The sequence below is a fragment of the Aedes albopictus genome, chromosome 3 (genome assembly GCF_035046485.1).
Source record: "Aedes albopictus strain Foshan chromosome 3, AalbF5, whole genome shotgun sequence".
Taxonomy (NCBI): Eukaryota; Metazoa; Arthropoda; class Insecta; order Diptera; family Culicidae; genus Aedes; species Aedes albopictus.
This window is the reverse complement of record NC_085138.1, coordinates 141,877,312-141,893,302: the sequence shown is the minus strand read 5'-3', so window position 1 is coordinate 141,893,302 and position 15,991 is coordinate 141,877,312. Positions and strand designations below refer to the sequence as shown.

Genomic DNA, 15,991 nt, shown 5'->3' with positions numbered 1-15,991 from the left:
TCAATCCTACTTTGACCACATGATTTGATCTTGTACCGACTTTTCGAACCCTCTAAGCAGAATACCCTCTTCGAATGAATGTAATCAGTTTTGTACTTTTCAATTGCGCCCTATTTTCCTTTAACAGATACGCGTATTTCGACTACTACAAGAATTTGACCGACTTTTCGAATAAACACTGACCGTAGGTGATCAATCATATTTTTTTACCATCCTTTGTACCATATAGTGTCAAGTAGAAAGAGTGTTGGGAATTGAATAGGTAGTGCCCGAAATAGACGTGGACTAGACGGAAACAGAATTCGAGGGACAATTATTCAATCTTATTATTTTAATGGAATTGTAATTCTTTTGCAATACTGTTTACATGGTATGGAAGCTAAATCTTTAATTAGTCATTAAAATCCTATTGGCCCTGAGGCGTTAGGCAACGTGCAAAAATAAAATCGATCATTACTGGTCGGTGCTTAGCTAGACAGGAATTAGATTAAAACCCAACACAAAGTTTACGAGGTAGACCAAGTTCCAGTAACTTTTCTGCATGCATTGCTCAAAGTGCTTTCGCGATGAGTCGTCACACAGATTTTGAACCGAAACGCACTGAACTTGGTAAAACTCTTTAGGGAATTTCGAAACAATTTCATTAAAGAACTGCTGCAGCTAGAACATAAGCTAAAATTCCGAGAGAAACTACCTACGCAATGCACATAATAAATAATACGAAATTCATTGTCAATGAGTTGTACCACTTTTAGATGATACTCAACAGATAAACAAAATACTGGTTTCTGAAAAGGCCTTCCCACTTAATAGGTAGAGATCTTTTTGAGTTATTTGTGAGAAGACGGATGGTACGTTTGTAATTAGTCGTAAGCGTTTCCTCATTTTGTACTGTATGTTACATCGGCGCTTGAAGCATGGAAAGGGACTAAAGGACTATCTGTCTTATGAATTTTGGATTAGTATTTTTCAACGACTAAGTTGACTGGTTTTGAGTTATGCCTTCATTGCAGAAAATTAGTAAACATGCCAAAAAATCGCGTTTCTCAACGAACTTCGGAACGAGTCTTTGCGAGATGGAAGTTTGTATAGTTTTTCATATTTTGGCATCAACATCTCAAAAATGACAATTTTTTAATTGTGCCCCTATTGCAGGAACCCGATGATATGTTGCTGTTCGCTAATTAAGCATTTGTAGCGCTCTAGCCAATCCGGGGAAAGATGAACTACAAAACATACAAGCCGTCCCCTAAGGCGGACATCGAAAGGTAGACAGACTCGTATTGAAGCCCGAATCGAGGCGCCTCCCTAGGATTAGAAATTCTTAGACCAAACACAAGCTTTGTAATTGACACTGCGTACAAACGACAACTTGCCAGAAAAATAAGTTTACAGGATTGATTGATGCACCAAGAACAATAATGAAACCTCGTCATCCTGGGTTCTTCCGTTATTCGTTTGGATAACTGGGTATATGTAATTTATGTTTTGTATTGTATGTTGTAAGGGGTCGTTCATAAACCACGTAGATCAAATTTTGGCCATCTCAGACTCCCCCGTCCCCCCTCGTAGACATTCGACCATACAAAAATTTTGAAATTTTTATGGAGCGTAGACTTTGGCCAGACCCCCCCTTCCCCCTAAAAGTCTACGTGGTCTATGAATGGCCCCTAAGTTTGTAATGTGTCTTTTGTGCATTTGCAGAGTTCTATTTTATTTTCATAGCAGCATCCAACGTGGGATGCTATACTAAATATAAAACAGCGCATTTATAGGGATTTATTTGTGGGACACGATGCATTTGTAGTGTTCTGCACCTGTGTTTTTTTACATTGGCGCCCAACGTGAGGCGTTGTGCATTTATAGGGTTCGAATCCATATTCATTACAGGGATTCTCTATAACAGCTCTTGTACAAGCATGGGAAACACTCACTTAATGGCGATTTCTTTCCGAGAATCCTCTTCGTAATTCTCCCGGATTTCTTTCGAGTTTTTTCCGGAGAATTTTTCGAATTTTCTCCCAATGCCATGTTCTTTATGCCTTGCTATCAGGTCAGTCGAAAACTTGGCTTAGAATCAGTCGCGATATTCCTGCCGGGAGACAACTTGGGATGATCTCCAAGAGAAATTTGAGAAAGGAGCAAATAAATTCTGCAAAACAACGTTGATAAATAGACAAAAAAAAGAGAAATCCCTGAAGAAACTGCGGGAGTAACTCCGGAAGAAATTTGAGAAAAAATTTCGAGCGATGTTCCGCGAGAAATCCCGAAATGAATCTGAAATAAATCTCGGAATAATGTACCGCGAGGAGTTCCAGGAAGAATCTCGGTAGGGATCCGAAAGATATTAAAAAAAATCCGTGAATACTTCGATGATTTTCAGAAAATGTTTTTGACGGAACTTCAAATGGGAAGCCGCCTAGGATGTAGCGCGCAAGTTTCGAATGACAAACACGTGCTGCAAGTAACAACCGAGAGTAAACGGGGGCAGAAGTCCTCATCCAGCTTTCGTTAGCTGAAACAGCAACTAAATTAAGGTTTATCATGATGTTCTTCTACAAAGTTGTTCCTTAGGGTATCAACTACTATTTTTTAAGTAAAAAGAAAATCGCGTTAAGTACTGTTCCTTTGAATTCGACTAAGAATTTGCATCCTTTGAAAGATACGTATTCCGACCTCAACTGTAAGGTCGTCTTCAGTGTCTTGTACTTGACTCGACTATTTTTTTTCAATTCTGAGTCAAATCGAACTCGTCATACCGGAGTTTTCAATGAGGGACTGGAGGTCATTCAATTTCCCATATATTTGAGCTGAGAATCTCATACAAGCCTTCAACTCATTTGCGCCAGCACATTTTTTAACCGATTGAGCTGAAATTTTCACAGATTTTTCTTCTCATCTCAAGGCATGTTTCTAGAAGGTGCCCCGTAAATTTTGACAACTTTTTTTCAACCATACAAATGTGGGCCGTTGCTAGTGGTCGGTAAACAGATCAACGGGGAGCGGTACAGTAATCCCTTAGGGAGCTGAAAAACTGCAAGGCTGCTGGGAAGCATGAGATCCCGATCGAATCGATCGATTGTTATAAAGATATGGGACGTTTCAGAATTGCCCACCAGCTGGTTGGATGGCGTCATATGCAAAATGTACAAGGTAACAGACTAGACTGTGTTCATTACAGAAGGATTACCGTTTAAACCTTTCGTCCGTCGCGCGGTTGACCACCGCCACCAGAGCCACGCTAATGCTGAGTACAAAACGCAAGATTTTGTCATCGTCATGTACAAAATACAATAGTTGAGGGTTAAATTCGGCGTACAAGATACTGTCGCTTGTCTTGTTCAACAGACTCAGACCTCTTGCCAAGTCCTTCGTCGGCGAATACCAGATTTGTTTTCGTTAGGGCCGATCAACGGCAGATCAGTTGTTTAGCATGTAGATGATGCTAACCCTAGTCGTATATTGGGGTTATTATGACCCAGACAGGTATACGAGCGTGCACTACGGCAGTGAGGTGAGCGTCAACTATTGCACTAAGAAAGTTAATCACACTGGTAAAATTCTGCTCCCAAAAATCATAAAACAGACTCATGATTTCATGAGCCTAGTACATTTACGTTTTATAAAAATACACCATGATTTATGATCATGATATTATGATCCATCGTCTCGTGACGCTATCAATGCGTTACTTTTTTTTCTAAAATCATAAAACTAAATCATATTTTTGAGATATCGAATCATGGTTTTAGGTGGGATTGCATATGAACCTAGTAGATTTTTTAGGACCATGTAGCAAAATCATGTTATTAAGAATTCGAATCATGGTTCCGGGTGGGCATAGTTTATGAACCTGGTGGATTTTTGAGGACCATGGCACAAAATCATGTTATAAAGAGTTCGAATCATGGTTCCGAGTGCGCATCGCTTATGAACCTAGTGGATTTTCTAGGATCATGAAGTAAAATCAATCATTTTTTGCGTTGTTTCACTCGAAAATGAGTAATGTTACTGTGCATGTCTTTATTACAATCCTTGATGCAAACATCGCTGTGGCATTTGAACACTTTTTAATTCGACAATTGTCGAATGTATTGGGTACGAATTAAAAAGTGTCGTATTAAATCGTGTCGAATTAGAGAGGTTAGACGTCTAAGCATATTTTGCTTTTGGATCATCATTAAATCATCTCCGAAATTGCTGCAAATTTGACAGGACTACCGGCCGCGGTAAAAATGCTGGCTACGGGGATGCTGGCGTTGAGGATTGGGTTGAAGTTGTTCCTCTAGCGACCTTCCACTTATGTTTCCACCGACCGTAGAGTTTCTTAAGGTGTTTCTGACGGCAGTTGTACAAAACATGGCCTCTGGAAGTTTTTGAACTCTTATTACTTCATCCCAAGTAGGCATTAGGCATTATGAATACCTTGTAAAACGCAGTGGAACGTTCCCGGAAAACAGATCGAATTATCCCTTTTCCACAATCAAGCAGTCAAGGACAGTTCCATTCGTTGGCCCATCGTAAAGAAATTCTTCAAATTGGAGCAAAGGAAGTTTCAACTATCTGCTGCTGCTGCTGGATCTTTCGCATTTCGATCATTTTCTAACGCCGACCGTTCTATAGGCCCTCTATGGTGGGAAATGGGTTTGATTTTATGTTCATCAGTGCCGGCTGGTAAAAGTGGTTAGCATGCCAAATACCTCAAGCTTTGATGCTGAAACTGACGCGGTGTACGATGCTGATTGCTGGTTCAGAGGGTAGTTCTGCAAAGAATATTAATTGATTTTGTCTGCTCTTCAAAACAGTTAAATAAAACCAATATGTAATTACCTGCACCTGCTTAAAGCTTAAAGGAACAAGAACAATGGCGTGTAATCGAATTCCATTAAAATAACGGCTATTTTTTTACCATTCTTCAGCGATGTCACACGCTAAATGACCACGTTTTGACAGGTGCGCGTTACGCTTGATAATTTTCATGAGTTAGAGCTCGTAAAAATGGTTGCAACGAATCATGATATTAGTTGCTCAGATTATGAAATTATGATTCGTGATCATGATTTCATAAAATGAGAAACTTTTATGTTTTATGATTTGTGAATAAAAAAAAACAGGATCATATTTGTTTCCGTGCAGTTTTAAAACAGCGTACGATTTATTGAAAAGAAACGAACTCTGGCAGATAATGTCAGAACATGGTTTTCTGGTGAAACTAATTTGGCTGATATGCGCAACGCTGGATGGATCAGAATCAAGTATTTGATCGAAGACAAAGTGTCTACTTCGTTTACGATCTTGAATGTATAGAAGCTGGGTGATGCTCTTCAAAATTTACTGTTCAACATTGCACTCATCGGAGGTCTTTCGTGCAGAAGGATGGCACTATTATTATCTTTCAGTCGCATTTGCTCATCGGATTTGCGAACGATATTGATCTCATCGGCATGGTTCGTAGAGTGGAGGAATTAAATACTGCTCTGTAGAGGATGACAGACATAGAGGATAGACCAAAACAAAGTACATGATTTCGGGTACAGACAAGGGCAGGCCTAGTGGTGTTGGTGCAGAGGTAGCCATTGATGGGGATGTGTTTGGAAGAATTGGTTATTTTGGAACACTTGTAACATGTGACAATAAGGTATCCCGTGAAGTGAAAAGGCGTATCGATGTGTGAGAGATTCAACGTTGTGTTCTGCATCTTCATTCGACTTTCACTTAAATTACCCCACTTTTAGGACGCGGGCCTGTTTGATCCTAAAATTGCACCGCGCTCACACTGTATGCGACGAGCGAGGTTCTTTTTGCAGTGTGGTACTTTTTACAACGCGCCTCCAGGACGGACGGTTAAAAGAGGTAGACTGAAAAGCTTTCGGACTCTTTCAGCGCAAAATGCTGCTAGCAATCCCCGTTGACGTTTGGCGTAGACGTATGAATCACCAGTTGTACCAAGTGTACTAAATAAGAAGCAATTATTCTGAAACAAACGAATTACGGCAGACTTTAGTGGGTTGGACACATAGTGCGAATGTCGGATGAAATAATATACAGCAGTGAAAACGGAAAAGTGGCGACGACTGCAAGCGGTTGAAGAAGACCTGTAAACCCCAAACGTTCGGGGAAACTGTACACTAGGCGCTGGAATAAAATAACGTTGTAGCCTACAAGGTTTCAAGGTTGTTTAGGGCATGTATTTCTAAGTTCTTTTTGGCGGATCGACTGAAGATTTTGATCTACGATTTTCACGGCTACGCAGACTGTATTTCATAAGTGTATTTCTAAGAACACCCATCGCTAGCTCAACACAAATTGAAACTTGAGTCGTGGTAAATTGGAGAACACAGCAGCGCCTCAGATCGTCGCCGGTATCAATTCGCAGGTCATGTTCAACGATGATGATAGATGGATGCCACTTGTTGTTCACACATGCTGAGCTAACAACAATACGTATGTAGAGCAGTATGCTGCTGTGCTGTGAGTTGACTGGTTCACGTCATCAGAGAATGGAAGTAAAAATAGCTGAGACAAATTTACATCATCATCATCATCATCCGGAGCATCATCGTCTCCGTGCCGCACCCCTTTCCCTTTGAACTTCGGATGGGTTCGCCTAGTTCGGCACCAAAACCCCCGCACCGGTCGGCATCAGCAACCGCCGGGGAGCAGAATGAAAACGAGAGTATGTTATAACAACCACCGACTACACGACGACGGCGACCTGGGATCATCACCCGGGGACGAACGACGACGACTGTGGCGGTTGCGGAAGTTGAAATTTGGTTGCGGAGGAGGAGAAGGGACCGTTGTCTGGAGGGAAATACCGCCACTGATGCTGCCTGCTGCTGTACGACTCTCTACCAGCACCGTGGGTATGGTGGCGAGATGATGGCTCATGATGCAAGCAAACAGCAGAAAGCAGAACGAACCGGCTCCGTCCGGATGACGAACAACAACAACGACGACTACCACGGTAGACGGATGGGGAGAGTGTTTCGATCTGGGTGAGGGTCAAGAATGGAAGCGCGCGCGCGGGGGGCGACAAATGTACGACCGGCGAATCATCCAATGAACCTACCAACAACAACAACACCACCAACACGTAGGTATACACAAACGGACGAACGGGGACGGCGACGACAACGACGACGACGTGTTGCTTTTTAATGGTCATCAAGGTCGTTCTCGTATTATTCGGAAAACGAGAGCAGCCGCAGCAGTTGAGGTGGCGGAGGCAGTGTAGACTGCTGCTAGACGGCATGTCTGGCTTTGCCGCCGCCTGGTTCGTTCAAATCAAATCAACCAAAGGCGAAGAATGCACGGTGATGGCGGCGGAGACGGATGGAGGTGATACGAGATGCCTCCGCCACCATCGCCACCGACCGACCGTTTCCAACAACACGAATGGAACGTTCTGTTTGTGGGGCATTGGGTATAGAGCTTCGACTACCTTCTCTTCTCCATACACACATGTGGGGTATACAAAACTGAAATTACACTTTTAAACGCAATAATTATACAATCAGCGGCGCAGCCCGTCCAATGGATTGGGAAGAAGACGCAGCACAGGGGCTGGGCGGGGTGAGACGGGAAGGGGCGAAGACGAGTGGACGGCGGAGGACGGTGCGGAATGCTTTTGGCTTTATATTGAATCCAATGAGTCAGCTGAGATACCCCGGCGACGATGGTGGAAACAACACTAGATTGTTCACATTTGATCGATGCCTTATTTACTTGATGGGCAACATGAATGAAGCAATCACCTCCACTGGTCTCGGTCGTGGGCCAATCGCTTCCAGTCTCCCTGAAAGTTTAGAGTCCTTAAGCCTTCCTCAACGTTAGACAGCGAACGTATGCGCGGCCTACCAGACCACGAAACCGACGACCCCTTGCTGGTTCTCTGCTGAAGTTAGTTTTAGCTTGTCGTGCCTCCGACATACGAGCTACGTGCCTAGCCCACAGTAACCTGCCATATTTTATTCGCTTCAATATATCAATCTCCTTAAGTACTTGGTACAATTCATAGTTCCCGCGACGCCGCCAGATGCCATCCTTCAGCCCGTCCATGCTCGGCGGTTCGCAGCACTTAACGATCAAAGCCTCCAAAGGCTCTCCAATCAACTTCTCTTAACGTCCACGATTCATGGCCGTATAAGTAAAGCGACCGGAAGAATCGGAATCTCGTACAACGTGAGTTTTGACTTCGTTTGCAGTCGACGGGACTTCAGTTGGTTTCGCAGGCCGAAAAAGACTCAATTCGTAGCCGCAATCCGTCTTCTTACCTCGCGAGTAACATCATTATCGCACCAAATTCGTCCATAACATCAAGCATTTCACCACCCAGCGCCATGGCCGAACCACCAGCAATTATGTACTTGGTCTTTGTGGTGTTAATCGCAAGTCCAATCCTCGTAGTGTCCCTCTTGGAAGCAATGACGGCCCGACGGTCGATCCCGATGATGCCCAGAAGCATTTGAGGCCGCGTGAGAATGGTTCCGCTCCTTTGCACTCCAGCTCATCTCATTTTAAGAGCATCACCCTGCTTCAGTTCGTCATAGGTTACGAACGATGACGAAATTCCATCCGCAACCCGTACACTTGATTTCGATCCGTCAAACGTCACAGTCCAATCAGCTTCGTCGGATAACCATGTCGTGCGACCGTGCCATAATTCGTTTCTCTTCACTGAATCGTTCGCCGCCTTGAAATCAATAAACAGATGATGAGTTTGCGAATTGTACTCCCGAAATTGATCGAGAATCTGCCGCAGGGAAGTTCCTCCAGAAATAAATTCGGAAATTCCTCCAGGAATTTCTACGTGAATTCCTCCAGGAATTCCTACGTGAATTTCTCCAGGAATTCCTGCGTAAATTCCTCCTGGAATTCCTCCAGGAATTCCTCCACAAATTCCTACGGAAATTCCTCAAGGAATTCCCTTGGGAATTCCTAAGGAAATCCTGCGGAAATTCCTAATGAAATCCTGCGGAAATTCCTCCAGGAATTCCTCCGGAAATTCCTCCATGAATTCCTCCGGAAATTCCTCTAGGAATTCCTCCAGGAATTCTTCCGGAAATTCCTCCAGGAATTCCTCCGGAAATTCCTCCAGGAGTTCCTCCGGGAATTCCTCCAGGAATTCCTCCGGAAATTCCTCCAGGAATTCCTCCGGAAATTTCTCCTGGAATTCCTCCGGAAATTCCTCCAGGAATTCCTCCGGAAATTCCTCCAGGAATTCCTCCAGGAATTCCTCCGGAAATTCCTCCAGGAATTCCTCCGGAAATTCCTCCAGGAATTCCTCCAGGAATTCCTCCAGGAATTCCTCCAGGAATTCCTCCAGGAATTCCTCCGGAAATTCCTTCAGGAATTCCTCCGGAAATTCCTCCAGGAATTCCTCCGGAAATTCCTCCAGGAATTCTTTCGGGAATTCCTCCAGGAATTCCTCCGGAAATTCCTCCAGGAGTTCCTCCGGAAATTCTTCCAGGAATTCCTCTGCAAATTTCTGTAGGAATTTCTCCGAAAATTCGGCAAGACGTTTCTCCGGAAATTCCTTTAGGAATTCCTCCGAAAATTCCACCGGATATTCTTCCCCAAAATCCTCCAAAAAATCCTCAAAGTGTTCTTCTAGGAGTTTCTCCAGGAGTTCCTCCGGAGAAAGCCTCCGTAAATTCTTCCACAAATTCCTCCGTAAATTGCTCCAGGGGTTTCTCCGGAAATTCTTCCATTAAATGCTCCAGAAATTCCACCGGATATTCTTCCACGAATTCCTCCAAAATTTATTCAAAGAGCTTCTCTGGGAGTTTCTCCAAGAGTATCTCCGGAGAAGCCTCCGGAAATTTCTCCAGGAATTCCTCCGGAAAATTCCATAGATATAGCCGATTTAAAACACCATTCTCTCAAAATATAAACACGTTTTATTGAAAATTTAGATAAAACAATTCTAAGGCAACTTCACAAAAGTAACATCTAACGACGCGAGCGAGAACGGGAACGACTGCTCTGACCACGTCTGCGCCCTCCCCGGGAACGAGCCCTGGAAGCCGATCGGCCACGCCGGCTACGGGATCGCTTCCTTGCCCCACTTCTGCTGCGTCCTACAGTTCGCTTTGAACCAGCGGCCTGCATTATTCCGGAAACTCTCATTCGACGCCCATCGGCCTTCGGCTCAGGATCCAGTTTGGAACGGACGTATCCACCACGGGATTGACCACCTGCAAGAGGTGTTTTAGGAGGAGGCTGGCGCATGTCCGGTTTCCTCGGTCGTAGCAATCTTCCTTCGGAGGCTTCTTCGACGCGGCTACCACCATCATCGGGTAGGTCGTCGAGCTTGGGGGCTTGAGTGGTCAGCAGAAGTAGCTGCGAGGCGAAATTGAGGGGCTCTGACTGTCCATCCAACGGAACCAGTGGTTTGATGCGGTCGCGCTGAATTGATACTAATCCTAAGCGGCGACCGTCGGCTAGCGCTTGGGCCAGGTGGGAACTGGCGTTTTCCGGTGCCGTTGGTTCGGTGCCGATACGGTCCAGAAGGGTATCGACGTGGATGACTAGGTGTGAGTTTACGGAAAATTGGTTTAGTGGAAAAGTCAGGATTGAGGAATTTATTCAACTGCTGCGTACCTTTCTCGTCGGATTCTCGAATGAATTTCAGAACTTCCGGCAACATCTTGCACGGCAACGGAAGCAGTTCAGGAAGCAACTTAGGACACAACCAAAAGGAAAAAAGTTCCTTTATGGAATGACAGTTTCTGCGAGGTTGCACTGTAGTAAGGTTGCTGCGATGCAATTCTGTGTTGATAAAACATACTAGGATACTGCCTGTTGTTTACAACTACACACACGGATTTTGTGGAAATGGTTTGTTGAGCTGCACTATCAAACGCCCCACATCCCATCATCCGCTTACCTCATTCTTGCTTTTCGTCCACACCATCCAAATTCATTTCCGCCAGCAACACTGACCTACACCTAGATTGAATTTTCATTCAAGAAAAAAAATGGGTATAAATTCCCCAATACGATTGGACGGCGGAAAAAAAACCGTCCGAGTGAAATAAAGTTTTGTTTACGTTCTTTCGAGCGCACATCGCCGCCTCTCGTCGCACCCCGCCCCCGGCCACAAATGCACTCATCCTCGACTCAGCGCTGGTAAGGTTGCCCAGCCCGTAGGTTAGGCCGAGGCTTGGCTGTGGGTGGGTGGAGGAGTGGCAAGGACGGCCGGCGCGGCGCTCGGTGGGACCTGTTGATGGTGGATCATGAACGGAATACACGCCGCAGCCACGATTTTTTTCTCTGCCTTCTGTATCACATGAATCGCACTCACTCCAACAACCTTTTCCCCTGCCTGTCCCGTCGTCCCTCTACTACAGCGTGCTTCGTCCTCCATCTCCCTGCGTCGTCGTCGTCTCCGTCGTACTTTTCAAACGGCGCGGCATGATGACTCAGTCTCTCTACTTTACACTAGCAGCCGGGTCGGTGTCTATCTCTGTTCGTCGGTATCACACCACGTCCAATGCGACGGCGATGGTCTGGTTTTGGTTGAATGTCTATCGACGATGATGACGACGGGGACGGACGCCGGCAAGCACCAGCTGTGGCTGCGACTGCGAAAGTACATTGACCCAATGCGCTGCGCCGCGCTTACCCCGCGTCTCGTCCTCGTCGTCGTCGTCAGATCATCTGCCTGTCTGTCCGTTCGACCGTCTACTCTACTGAACTGACTGAATGCAGTGGCAAAACTCGGGCCAGAAACAGACGGTGCAATGCAACAAACCACCGCCACTACCACCACCAAGTACTTTGCCTTTGCCTTTGCCTTGCAACGACCTTGACTTTGGTATGGTCTCGCCGCCCGCCCCTCAACTCGCACCGCCGCCGTTTGTCCTCTTCTCGGGGTCGATCGGGGTGCAGTACTCGTTGCCGCCGCCGTTGAAGGTACGCTCCTTCCTTATTCATTGATGTTTTTTTCTGCGTTTACTTTTTTCACCTTTCTCTTAAACTTTTCTGCACTCTACTGACTTATTGACCGAGTTTTGGGTTTTGGCCATTGCTTGCTCTCTGTACTAGGTTTCGCCGGTTGTTTGTTTGCTGGAGGTACCTCCCGGATATTACCTACCTCGATGAGTAATTGCATTGAGAAGGTCTTGTAGGAGTTATGCAATGAGGGGTTTTGCTGTGAACAGGTTTGTTCAGCCTGCGGTATTTGACGATTTCTTCAGATTGCTGTGTCGGAAACCAAGAGCATTTGATGTCTGTTGATTGCTGGTACACTAAGGTCTTTTTTTACACGGGGGATACGTCCCGTGTAAAAAAAAACCGTGTAAAAAAAACCGTGTTAATTCGCGAATCCGTGTAAAAAAAAACCGTGTTAATTCGCGAATCCGTGTAAAAAAAAACCGTGTTAATTCGCGAAACCGTGTAAAAAAATACCGTGCTAATTCGGGAATCCGTGTAAAAAAAAACTGAGGGAAATCTGAAAATATTTGAAATGTCCTCACCTTCAGATATCCGAGGTTTGTTTTAGAGAGTAATAAGAAAATGGGGGGGGTAGTAGTAAGGGTTGAATCTAGGGGTTAGTGGGGAAGGGGACAAGGGATGGGCTATGGGGAGCAGAGTGCATACTGTTTCCAAGAAAGATCGTAGAGGATATTTTGGGGTGATAAGGACTGTCTAGACGGACGAAACGAAGGATCAAGGAGACTGTCAACACTCTACAGGTCCACGGAGCTAGGTGGTGTAGAGAAAGATGTTCCAGGACACTCAGGAACTTTCGCGAGTAAAGGCTTTGATATCTACGAGCGTAATCGATTGATTGTTGTTACATCGCTGATACTGTTCTACATCCTACAGGTATACGGAGCATTGTTCTGTAAATAAATCATTTTCAAACCTGACCTCCAATTTTGATCTCCAAGAACTTCCGCGAGTAAAGGCCAGAAGATCCACAAACATAGCCAATAATTTCTTGCTACATGCGTTGTAACATCCCAAAGGTCCATTGAGCGTTGTACTGATGAGTATTCATTTCTAAAGACATACTAGGTCTTCCTTGAACTTCCGTGAGTTAAGGCCTTAAGATCTACAAGCGTACTCAATGAATTGTTGTTACATTTCTAATACGTTGTTACATGCTACAGGTCCAAGAACAATTTTTCTGTAAGGAATTAATTGTCATAGATGTTCTAGATCCTCCAAGAACTTCCACGAGTAAAGTCCTGAAGATCTACAAGCGTTGTCAATGGTTTGTTGTCACATTACTGATACAGTGTAGCGTCCTACAGGTCCAGGGAGCATAGTTGTGTAGAGAAATAATTTCCACAGATGATCTAGGACCTCCAAGAACTTCCGCGAGTAAAGGCCTTAAGATCTACAAGCGTTATCAATGGTTTGTTGCCACATTACTGATATAGTGTAGCGTCCTACAGGTCCAGGGAGCATAGTTCTGTAGAGAAATAATTTCCACAGATGATCTAGGACCTCCAAGAACTTCCGCGAGTGAAGGCCTTAAGATCTACAAGCGTAATCAATGGATTGTTGTTACATTTCTAATACGTTGTAACATGCTACAAGTCCATGAACCATTTTTCTGTATAGAAATAATTTCCACAGATGTTCTAGGTCCTCCAAGAACTTCCATGAGTAAAGACCTGAATATCTACAAGCGTTATTAATGGTTTGTTGTCACAATACTAATACATTGTAGCGTCCTACAGGTCCAGGGAGCCTAGTTCTGTAGAGAAATAATTTCCAATGATAATCTAGGACCTCCAAGAACTTCCGCGAGTAAATGCCTTAAGATCTACAAACGTTATCAATGGTGTGTTGCCACATTACTGTTACAGTGTAGCGTCCTACAGGTCCAGGGAGCATAGTTCTGTAGAGAAATAATTTCCACAGATGATCTAGGACCTCCAAGAACTTCCGCAGTGAAGGCCTTAAGATCTACAAGCGTAATCAATGGATTGTTGTTACATTTCTAATACGTTGTAACATGCTACAAGTCCATGAACCATTTTTCTGTATAGAAATAATTTCCACAGATGTTCTAGGTCCTCCAAGAACTTCCATGAGTAAAGGCCTTAAGATCTACAAACGTTATTAATGGTTTGTTGTCACAATACTAATACATTGTAGCGTCCTACAGGTCCAGGGAGCCTAGTTCTGTAGAGAAATAATTTCCAATGATAACCTAGGACCTCCAAGAACTTCCGCGAGTAAAGGCCTTAAGATCTACAAACGTTATCAATGGTGTGTTGCCAGTGTAGCGTCCTACAGGTCCAGGGAGCATAGTTCTGTAGAGAAATAAATTCCAAAGATAATCTAGAAGCTCCAAGAACTTCCGCGAGTAAAGGCCTTAAGATCTACAAGCGTAATCAATGGATTGTTGTTACATTTCTTATACGTTGTAACATGCTACAGGTCCATGAACCATTTTTCTGTATAGAAATAATTTCCACAGATGTTCTAGGTCCCCCAAGAACTTCCATGAGTAAAGACCTAAGATTTATAAGCGCAATCAATACAAGTTCCCAAGAACTTCCGCGAGTTTAGACCTGAAGATCTACAAGCGTTATCAATGGTTTGTTGTCACATTACTGATACAGTATAGCGTCCTAAAGGTCCAGGGAGCATAGTTCTGTTGAGAAATAATTGCCAAACATCTTCTAGGTACTCCAAGAACTTCCATGAGCCGCAAGAGTACTTGGAAGACATAAAGCATTCTTGGAAATCAAGACTCTACAGAACTGTCTTCCATGGACCTGTAGGATGTTGCACCGCATCAGTAATGCAACAGAAGTCCATTGATAATGCTTATTGATCTTAAGGCCTTAACTCGCGAAAGATCTTGGATTAACTAGAAAATCTTTGAAAATAACTCTCTATAGAACCGTGATCCATAAATCTGTATAACATCATATAAGTAATGTAAAAGCAATTGATTAATTACGCTAGTAGATTCAGGCCTTTACTTGCGGAAGTTCTGAATGACCTAGAACACGTTAACGGAATCTTGCGCCAAGGACCCGTAGTAGACGTGTGCGCCGAAGCAATTTTCACCGGCGGCGGCGTGTATAGTAATTCGAGGCAGCGGCGGCGCACGCCGTTCGTCCTATACGGCGGCGGCGGCGGAGGCGTAATCGGCGTGACCAAAATTTTAAATTATTTTTTTTAGTGAAGAGCAAATTCTAGTCATTAAAAAAACGTCAATACAGAACAATTTCTTTCTTGTATCTAAATTACAATTTTCATCTATTTTGTCTAAACGGTTTAAACGTATGTCAATCAGAGGTTTCAATAAAAACTATCCTCATAAGAACTATGCTATAAATTTCAGAGAGTACCCTTGAGGACGTTTACCAGGAAATTTATAAAGGATTCCTCTAGATAGAAATTCACAACGTCTCGTCTAAGGATATTATTTAATAAAACTCATTTTAGACCAGTATAGTCATGGTAAAATTCGAAATGTTTGTAGGTGTTCTGTTAGGGTGCTTTTCAGGAATTACTCCAGGGATTCTATCAGGAGTTTCTCCAAAAAAATCTGAATAGGATTCCTCTAAGGGGCTTCCTAGAAGATCCTTAGATATTCCTCCACAAGTGGGATCGTAAACTTCTCTAGAGATTTTTAGAAACCTTTCTTCAGGGATTCTTTAGAATTCACTTCAGGATTTATTTCTTAACGTTTCTCCAAGAATATCTTCAGAAATTCTTTTCGGAATTATTGCACAGCATTCTCCAAATTTCAGAGACTCCTTGAAAAAAAAAATAACAATTTTAGAAAATTCTTTGGTGATTCCCTTACGAATACTTCACAAGCTCCTCTATTTAGAAGTATGTCCATGAGTTCTTTCAGGGTTTGTTCCAAATCACCCTTCAAAAAATCATTAGGAGATTTATTTAAGAATTCTTCTAGTATTTTTGTCTGTAATTTCTTTATGGATTTCCGAAGATTTTTTTCAAGGATTCTTTCAGAAACTTATCAGAGGTGTCCTTTAGAAATGCCTTC

General features: G+C 43.7%; 2 protein-coding genes across 8 annotated transcripts in view; one reads left to right on the top strand and one right to left on the bottom strand.

The window, feature by feature from the left end:
- LOC109408393 (trithorax group protein osa-like) overlaps positions 1–15,991 on the top strand; it is a 630,643-nt gene that overhangs the window by 490,349 nt on the left and 124,303 nt on the right. The window lies entirely within an intron of this gene.
- On the bottom strand, positions 9,880–10,795 carry LOC115270463 (uncharacterized). The gene is made up of 2 exons (XM_029880201.2): positions 10,606–10,795; positions 9,880–10,532 (listed from the first exon to the last, which is right to left on the bottom strand). Exons 1-2 carry the CDS (start codon positions 10,649–10,651, stop codon positions 9,955–9,957), a joined length of 624 nt encoding a protein of 207 aa, XP_029736061.1. The 5' UTR covers positions 10,652–10,795; the 3' UTR covers positions 9,880–9,954.